This window comes from Lissotriton vulgaris, chromosome 1_2 (assembly GCF_964263255.1).
Source record: "Lissotriton vulgaris chromosome 1_2, aLisVul1.2, whole genome shotgun sequence".
Taxonomy (NCBI): domain Eukaryota; kingdom Metazoa; phylum Chordata; class Amphibia; order Caudata; family Salamandridae; genus Lissotriton; species Lissotriton vulgaris.
Window position 1 is genome coordinate 226468977 of NC_141686.1, and position 9918 is coordinate 226478894.

Below are 9918 nucleotides of genomic sequence, written 5' to 3' on the forward strand. Positions count from 1 at the left end.
CCTGATATTCCGACTTTCACATTTACCAATTCTTATATTCAACAACCATATAACTGCATTTTAAATGTGCTATTTTAGTTATTTTCCTCAACTAAAGGCTTTCATATATCTGTTACAATAATCTATTTTCCAGATATTCAATTGCCTATACCCATAATGAAGTAGATATTTATGAAATTTGAGTGCATTTCACAAATAGGTGCCTAGTGAATTACTGACTCCTATTACATTACAATTTATGAGCTGCTGGAAGAAATTGTTCTTACCTTTTCTAGTTTGTATTTAATTTATTTTAGGTGTAAATAAAAATATAAATCAAGTTTATTTCCTATTCCACCACCTTACTTAAATTAAAAGTATATTTTTTTAATTTCCTCCTAAAAACGTAGCCTACAGCCTAGGAAGCAAAATCTTCTGCAGTTTAAGTCTTAGAAAGTTTAAAAAACGTTGCTAATCGATTACATTACTACCACACAGCACCTGCATTACTTCTGTAGGAAATGTAATATTTATGTATGTTTAACAGTTGTTTGCCTAAAAGTAGCTTAGAAGTCTCCATTGCACAGCATATATATGAATGATGACATTTGATTACTTTTTGTCAAACACACATCATATTTGTGTCTCAAAATATAGTTATAATGATTCTCAAAATTCATAATATAGTCCATGGTGAATTCAGTTGTGGGGTAACTTCTCTGTCATGGGACCTCAAACACTCCCTAGAGTTCTTTTCAGAGCCGCCTTTATTTCTTGGTTCCTCAGTGCATAAATCATGGGGTTCACAAGAGGGGTGATGACAGTATAGATCACCGACAATAGGCGACCTTCCGACATAGCATAACTGGATACAGGGCGGAAGTAGGTAAAGAACATGGTTCCATAATAGAAAGTGACCACTGTTAGGTGGGAAGTGCAGGTGGAGAAAGCCTTGGATCTACCTGTTCTGGAATTAATTCTCAATATTGCAGCAATTATATAGATATAAGAAATAATAGTTATGATAAAAGATCCTAGACCCATTATTCCACCAGAGATAAAAACAAGCACAACATTTATAAAGGGGTCAGTACAAGACAGTTGGAAGACTTGAGGAACATCACAGAAAAAGTGATGAATTATTCTCGGCCCACAAAATGATAATCGGCATGTGGCGATTGTGTGCATCAATGAATAGAGGAAACCACCTGCCCAGGAACCAGTGACCATTTGACTACACAACCTTCCAGTCATGATGGCCGCATACCTCAAAGGGTGACAGATGGCAACATGGCGGTCATAAGCCATAACACTCAAAAGAAGACATTCTGAGCAGGCCAAAAAAATGAAAAAGGAGAATTGGGCAATGCAACCAGAAAAGGAAATGGTCTTCCTGCCCAATAAGAGGTTCATGAGCATCTTGGGGACAGTGACTGATGAACTGCATATGTCCATTAAGGAGAGATGAATAAGGAAGAAATACATGGGAATGTGGAGATGTGCATCTACCCAGATAAGGGTAATAATGATGAGGTTTCCAAACATGGTGGCAGTGTAGATCAGTAGCAGTGCCCAGAAAAGGGGAAACTGGAGTTCAGGCAGGTCTGATATTCCCAAAAGGATGAACTCATCCCCAGCTGTATAATTCTTCATTAAAGCAACTCTAGTAATTGTATAAAAGGTGATACTTTCAAGAGACGTTCATTTTATGTTGAACTTAGACTCAGATTGCAGTTCTTTGCTGTGTCAATAATCCATTGAAATGAAACGGGTTTAGGAAATACCTTGCATATCTCAAATGATTGTATTTCTTTTCCAATGGACGCGAACAATCTCCTCCTGCAAGAGAAAGAGTGAATTTAAGAAACATGAAATATATCAGCCCACACTGGTCCTTTTTCTAATAACTATTCATAAAGGAAGAGTTTCAATGTAGTATAATGTTGTCAAGTTATATAGGTTTCAGGACTCAAATCGTCCATTATCAAAGTAAAACATTATGGAGTTTCCTTCAAATAGTATACTTTTTTCTGGCATGGATTCTTCTGCCTTATCACACAAATTCACAAGCAGCTAAGCCTTCTTATCAACAGGCTATGAAAAGTGCACCATGGACACATCACCTAAAAACATTATTCTGGAGGAAGTTCTGCACATATCCATATAACAATTAAATAGACACAACCACAATATAAGTAAATAAAACATTCACCTATTTTCCCCAGACCAAGATAAACACATCTGCAAACAATGTTCATAGAACTGTAGGCAAACAAAATGCACCACAGCATTGGCCATGAACAAATCCATTAGAGACAGAAAATGCAGAGACAACTGTCAAACCCCCAAATAAAAACATGAATAGTCAATGCCCATGCGAGAAAGAGGCATTCCCTTGGGAAAATGTGGATTCAGGCACAACCAAAATTGATGAAGAACCCTCTAAGCCCAATTCCAAATGTATTTTCATCTAAACTACCATGAAGTGAATTTCCAGGTCCTATACACCCATGAAATCTTAAATAAAGTCCAAGAGAAAAGTAAGATCCAAATGAAAGCACAACACATACATACATTCACCATCTTCAACTCATGTTGAACACCTGCTCTCCATTCACAAAGATCAGAATGGAGGGAGGCAATCTTACCAATTAATCAAAACTCTAATATTGCAACAGACTGACAGAGAAATTATTCCGAGATCTATAGCAAAGCCCTAGTTCTGAACATGGCCTGTAAATACAGGAACAGTAATAGACCTGAGAGGCCACTCAGCGTAAACACCACACAAAGCTATAACAACAGCCTCCCTATATGTAGACCAATGAGATATAAGAGCAAAACACACATCCACACAAAGTAACACCAGTGACACAAGCTACACATGAAATGAACAATAAACTGCCCCCAATTAAATTCAACAAGACCAGGTAAGGGGGACAAAACAATATGCTGAAGTTTGTCTCTAGATAAATGCTAATCCTTGTAAACGAAAAAGCTACATGTCAAGATGTTCTACACCTGTGGTGAAAAGCATAGAGCCTTCCAGAAATACAAATATAACAAGTGCAGGCTCTTTTGTGCACATCTGCATCACAGCAAAACTAAGCTCCAACACCTGCAGATGAGAATGACAGTGAGAAACGTACAGGAACATGATGGAATAAGCTGTCTGTTATCCACTCTCACGTGACAACCATTGTACAAGTGTTTGTTTTTATACGTCTAGATGGTAAATATGCATTATGCCCGCTTTGAAAGATGGTACACATTTTCAGACAATTGTTGGCAAATTTTTCCCTGTTTTTTTTACTTTTTCTTCTTGCTAAGAATATATTCTTATGACTGTTTGAAGGAACCTTTTATAATTTTGCATTTGGGAGATTGGGGTAGTTTCAGGTGGCTTTTCAGGTACCCACTGGTGCTTTAAACTTACAATCCATCTCAAGTTTCACAACACGATAACTAGTTATAGCCATGGGAGAATATGTTTTTATGCCTAGGTTCTGGTTTGCTTATCTTGTTTTAATATATTTGTATTAAAGTATAGTATTGTAAACACAAGGGTAGAGTATTACAATACAAGTAGTTCATTACCATTCAGACGAAAAGAAGAGATCCATAATCCGTTTACAAAACAACGGCGTAGCATAACAAGTAAAGTGGAAGACATATTAGGAAATATCACACATTGCAAAATTCATGCTGATTCAATCAATTCAAGCCTCCTTTTCCCATGATCTATTTAGAACAACAACTTGTCAACCCATAAAGGAATACTAAAATGTCATATATATCAATCACGCATTTGAAGGAGAAGAGGACAATTCAAAAAACAATAATGTGCATTTGGTATAGTCCAGTCTCGTTAAAGTGAATAATTCTATCTAAACATCTAACCAAATGCAATGCGAATATAATCCATACAATTCTTCTTGCTCAGGGACATATATTTCCATTCCAGTTCTGTAGAGGAGCCTAGATCTGATTTCCTCTCCTTCTGGCTTTCCTGCCATTTCAAGAGTACAGGTTAATTTCCAAATTGTAATTGATAACGAACATGTTTGCCATTGACGAAATGATGAGGATAGATGGTCAAGCCACGCTGATGCTATACAGATGCAGGCCACAGCCATAGCAACAAATACAAAAAGCTGCTCTGTCCTAAGGACCGTATAATTGTGCATTCCCCGTTACATAAATTGGGGGTTTAAGGTAATATCCAAGGATAATGAGATTTTTTTAACTTTAGTAATCTCCAGCTTCAGCAGATCCAGTGTTGGGCAGGTGCTAACCATATGCACAAGCTCTGCTTTCAGACTTGGCACCTCGGGCAACAAACAACTACCTTCCCACCCCATCTAGCAATTTTTGTGCCAGTTTATAGTGTAAATCAAACAGCATTTTAATGTGCTGCCCCTGTAAGCTCAAAGACAACAAGAGCATGTAACCCAGCTCCACTGATTCATAAAAACTACGATTAGTAGTCTCCAGATTCAAAGATGCAGATTATCCGTCCTCCGCAGATCCCCTTTAGATTTATTAATGACCGGTGCTATATTAAATTTGGCTATCTGGTCAATGTCCTCCTCGATACTAACTCCCAGATAGACTGCTTTTGTACTATACGTACATTAGTAAGATGTATCTGCTTGTTAATGAAAGTTGAGTCCTACTCTGATTTAAAGAGTACCGTGATATTTTCCCAAAGTCCGAGGCCTCCTTTTCTATCACCAGCATTGAAGCCTCTGGGTCCAGCATCATGATTGCAAAGACCTTAGTGCTCCCATCATAAAATTGCAGAGATTCAATTAAAACTTTGGCTTCCGGATTATTCTTTTTTTTTTTTATTCGAATGGGATTTTATCTATCACAACTGCCTTTCCAGGCGGGAGATCCAGGAGAGCCACATAGATCTCATTTGTGCTGATAGGTGCCCTAGCAAATCCTGATCTTCAGGGCTGACTTTACATCCAGGGCCCGATTCACAGAATGAACTTAAGTCTCAATCCTAAACTTACTACTATTTTGGTATTCACAGAATGCACTTACTACTTTTGGTATTCACAGAAGTTAGGATTTTGTCTTAAGTCTGTCTTAAGTCTGTCTTAAGTTTGTCTTAAGACAAACTTAAGACAAAATCGTAACTTCTGTGAATACCAAAAGTAGTAAATTCATTCTGTGAATGCCAAAAGTAGAAAGTGCATTCTGTGAATACCAAAATAGTAGTAAGTTTAGGATTGAGTCTTAAGTTCATTTGAGTCGGGCCCAAAGAGTCTAAGTCTAGATATTCCCTTATATTGTTTTTAACCTTTGCTTTATCAGCACAATACAGTACTTCAAAAAACCCTTGGAATGCCTCATTAATTCCCTTGATATCAGTATTGGAATGACACCTGATTTCCCTAATTTCAGCAATCTCAAGAGCTGTTGTTTTTTGTCGTGTGTGTTCCACCAGCAAGTGCCCCACACACTCTCTATATTCATAGCATTCATTTTGCAGGTCCAATTTTTTTCTACTGCTCTTTTTGCTTAAATATTATTCCTAGTTGCAAGTGAAAGCTTTTGTTGAATTTTGTTGAATTGCTGCAAACAATGAAGCTGCCAGAATTAATTGAGCCTCAGCCTCGCATAATCCACCATACATTTGCATTTGTGATTTTTTTGCGACTGAGTAAGACTTAGAGGGGTAAGAGTCTCTCCTCTAATAACTGACTTAATCGTGTCACAGACTATACTAGGTGATGCACTACCTCCGTTTCAAGCTAGAAACTCAGGATCTACTTATTCATGTGGGTGACATAATCCTCATCAGTTAGTAGGACTCCTTTAACCGACCAAGTCTGCCCTGGCCTTCGCGCACCAATGAATAACATTTTGATAATGAAAGGATTGTAGTCAGACATGACTCATGGAAACTTCTCATTTTGTGGCCCCTGGAATAAACTGAGGGATGTAAAGGAATAATCCAAACACACAGGCTTCCATGGAGAGGTGAGGAAAATGTGGATCCTTGGTCAGTGCCATAATTTGATGCCAAATATCAACCAGTTTGCAGTTGCTGTCAAGGTGATAGTCTAGGCTTCTGCCCTGAATAACATTTATCTGTGGAGCAGGTATTTAGATTGCAAAACAATATGATTGATGTTGGCCAAAGGGCCAACTCAGTGTTCAAAAAATCAAATCGTTCAAGGTCAGCCAAATTTGATCCATACACAGAGCAGAGTGTAATAGTTCCCCTTTAAAATTGGCATTCAGCAATCGCCCACCTACCATATTTATCGGAAGACTTAATTTAAACTCTACAAGCCAAAATGGCTACCCCACACCTATTTGTCCCTTGTGTCATACACGTGCGCAAGGTAAACCCTCTATATATGTGTCTTGCATGCAGAAAATATATGTGTGCAGTACTTTAAGATCTTCGATAATGTTACGACTCTCACAATTATTATTCAGACCATAATTATTAAAAGAAGCGATATGGAAGTCATGCAAGCCACATACCCAGCCAACTAAGATAAAACAAATAGGCCCACTCATACAGCTTTGTTTCATACTCCATTGCCACCTCGTCTGGCAAAATCCAACTATAAACTCGTCTTGGATCATTTATATTTCTATACTCCTCTTGTGTAGTGCTCCCCACCAACCCAACACCCTATGTGCCACCCTCTTATATACCCCACCCTAAACAAAGTGTCCTCCCCCCATCACACACCCCTTCCTATCCTTGGAGACACTCAGGCCCTGAAATGGCAAGGGGATTAGTTCCATGCTCACCTTCCCACCAGGTTGCAATAACTCCAGCCATTAGTACCAGTAAGGGGTGAAGACAACAATTAAATTATTAGCATTATGCATCATCCTATTATATCAATTGCCTTCAATCAGATTTAGAAAATTCATCAATGTACTCCGTGGCATTAAACTCGTCTTATTCTTAAAGATGATCTTGAATTGAGATAGGTACATCAAGTATGCTTCAGCTCCTTTTTCTTGACACAGCCTAATCAATTGCCTCATTCTCCACCTTCTTTCCACAGTTGTGTGACAGAAATCTGGCCTGGTGAAGAAGGTGATTCCTTCTAAGCTACATTTGGTATCTGGTGTGCTTTCTAGGAGATGGCATGCCTAAATAAAAAGTTATCAAAATAAATATGAATAGGTCTGGGTTTGCCCATCCAATATTCCTGTTGCTTGTTCTGTTTTTTTCATCATAAGGTGTCAGGTCGCAACAATGCACTGCTTACCATATTGCCCACACTGCTCCCCATACCCTACCTTACTGCCTGTGTTTTTATGTATGTCCATGAGGTAGCTTGTTAACCCCTTCGCTGCTGATGACGAGCTCAGCTTGTCATCAGCCACGGTGGTCGTGTACAGATGACGAGCTGAGCTCGTCATTTAACGCGGCTTTTAGAAAAAAGCCGCACAGCGGAAAAATAACCGCTGCAGCGATGCAGTTAAGGTCCAGGGAAGGGGGCCTGGATGATGGACATTGTAGTAGATATCCTTACGTTATTGTCAACCTTCAAGACAAGAAAAGGAGACTGGGTATGTGAGACGTATGTCCTGATGTTCTGTCCCTTCTCTGTCCCTTCTCTAAAATGTACCCATGACCCCTCCTACCTGCAAGCAATTGCTGGAATCGTGACATCCTGGTGGTGTCGGGAATACTGGTCATGTGGCTAACTTCCATTCTTCCACATTCTGCTCTGGATGTTAGTTTTGAAGGGAATAACACTGGTTTAACAAGTGACCTAATAAGAACAACACGCATCAATCAAGTCAGCTGATTAGAACCCAAACTATGCCCTACTTCAACACCCCATACATGCTGCCACAGCATACTGCTAAGCAATGACCATAGGTTTCATAGGTTGGAGTAGTCTGTATCCTGTTTAGTGAACACAGGAAATTGCAGCATGGAAACGTTGATAGCTTGTTATCAGCACAGGTATGCAGCAACGTAATCAGCACTGTATCAACCTCATGTTGTCCAACTTAGTGCCAAAATTAGTGCCACGGTAGATTGTAAAGTAAAGTAACCAGTACTTTACTCTCGGTGAGCCATGAGTTGCGGTAGGTTAATTACCAAACAAAGTCACTGCTACCATTGTAATTGCATGGTAGAGCTTACTTGCATTGGGTACCTTGTTGCAACACCACTGCTGTTGTTTGATGCTGATTCCTGCAAGGAGGGTCTGGTTTTACTTACAGTTTCCCTTTTCCTTGTCTTTTGTGGGTGGTTTTGAGGTTGCGGTGCGGAGATTCCCCTTGCCAGGCTTGATCCAGAATCTTTGCAGAGTGAGCCGGAATTTCTGCAGGTAAGTCCAATTCAGGGAGCCGAAGCTGGAAGGAAGCTGCGGGAGGAGGGAGCAAAGTATGTGTCAAACCCTTAAAAGGGTCTCTAAGAAACCATCTTCCAGAAGGTGGTAAGCAGTTCTAATAGGAATAGTGCCTGAATGAGGTAGGTGGTGTTTTGTAGAGATCATGCATGATCTCGGGAAATCCTGCTATGGGCAAGGCTATGTCACAAGTACCAGGGGCTGGAGGGCAGTCTTCTCTTGTAATACCAAGAGAACAGTGAAAATTAACACAAAAGAAAACAATGGTGTTAATACATATGAAACATTCATAATTTGTCTGAAGAGCCAAGTACACATGCTCCATAACAAGTTGTCCAAGAATACTTTCGAAGAAGGAATGTAGACACATTGTCATGGAACAACATGTTGCACAGAAAACACATCAACACACCAGTGCTGGTTGCACGTGTGATTGGTGGATTTTTTATGACCTAACAGCCTTTGGAAGGCCTACTCGTGTAAGGGATTCACTTGAAGACTAGGATGATCATGGTTACAGGGGAATATGACGCACTTTTAATATTTCCTGGTACCAACTCCAGGTTGGTAGCTCTGGTAAGGCACCTTTAAACAAATTTAGCACAAACTCCCTTATGTTATTGTCCTCAACCCTTTCTTCCAACCCAAGGATACGTAGATTATTTCACATTCGTCTGTTCTCAAAATCTTCAATGTTCCTTTTGATATCTCTAGTTTGGGAGAATTCAGCTTCAGTTTGACCTGTGAGTTCCCATAGGTCTGTCTCTAGGGCCTCAGACCTACTTTCCACAGCTGCAATCCTCTCTCCGATTTCAGTGTAGGCTTTGGACATCATCCCCACTGCACCTTACAGCCTTTTTAGTAGCCAACCTGGCTCTATGTTCATCCATGCAGCCTTCTTCTTGATGCTGTTTGATAGTTATAGATTAACCTTATCGTAGGTTCCTCCTTTTCTGAGACTGGAGCCATTGCCTCTGTGGCAGGCAGCTGGTGATTTTTTTCTGATTGCGAGGATCCACATAAACCTGTTGTTGGCAGAATTGACTCATTTTAGAGCAGATGGCTCTAAACATGTTATCATTTCTCCCGTAGTTCAGTGCCTCTTATTCCTAGATTCCTTCAATGATGTTTTGCACATCTAATCATGGAACTCAGACCATCAGATAAGCTGTTTGAGCCACTCTCCACATCCGATGTACTTATGGCCCTGTAAGAATGTCTAAGCTAAGAAACATCTGAGCCATCAGTCAGCGAGAAGAAGTTATCCCCCAAGTCCAGGGATTCCTCTAACCCCAGGTCCCGTCCAACCAGGCCTCCTGAGACTTCTGGTTCTTGGCTCCTACAGTTAACCATGTTAGGATCTGCTGCATCCAATGCCTTAGTAATACTTTTATCCTGACTCTTGACTGTACTTGATTTCCCCCGGTTAACAACAGTGACTTCACAAAGATTTATTACAGACATCCCAAGAATAGGACTAGGAGAGCCCGAACCATTGTGGATACAGTAGAGTGTATTAATTCATCACCCTTTCTGTGCAGACAATTGAATGCAGCAGGCTGGTCGCTAGTGATCCCTTTCCCCCAGT

At 39.9% G+C, this 9918-nt stretch overlaps 1 protein-coding gene across 1 annotated transcript; it reads right to left on the reverse strand.

The window, feature by feature from the left end:
- Window positions 1-711: 711 nt before the first annotated feature.
- LOC147735095 (olfactory receptor 5J3-like) lies at window positions 712-9162 on the reverse strand. Its single transcript, XM_086952617.1, has 5 exons — window positions 9114-9162; window positions 8201-8345; window positions 7612-7742; window positions 1764-1818; window positions 712-1666 (listed from the first exon to the last, which is right to left on the reverse strand). Exons 1-5 carry the CDS (start codon window positions 9160-9162, stop codon window positions 712-714), a joined length of 1335 nt encoding a protein of 444 aa, XP_086808743.1.
- Window positions 9163-9918: the final 756 nt, after the last annotated feature.

Excerpts from the sequence above, each read along its gene's own strand:
- LOC147735095 (XM_086952617.1), bottom strand. The coding sequence starts at position 9,162 with ATGTCCAAAGCCTACACTGAAATCGGAGAGAGGATTGCAGCTGTGGAA. Across the intron at positions 8,346-9,113 it reads GAGGATTGCAGCTGTGGAAA|CTTCCTTCCAGCTTCGGCTC; the intron begins GTAGGTCTGAGG and ends CTCCTCCCGCAG. Across the intron at positions 7,743-8,200 it reads AGACAAGGAAAAGGGAAACT|GTCACTTGTTAAACCAGTGT; the intron begins GTAAGTAAAACC and ends TGTTCTTATTAG.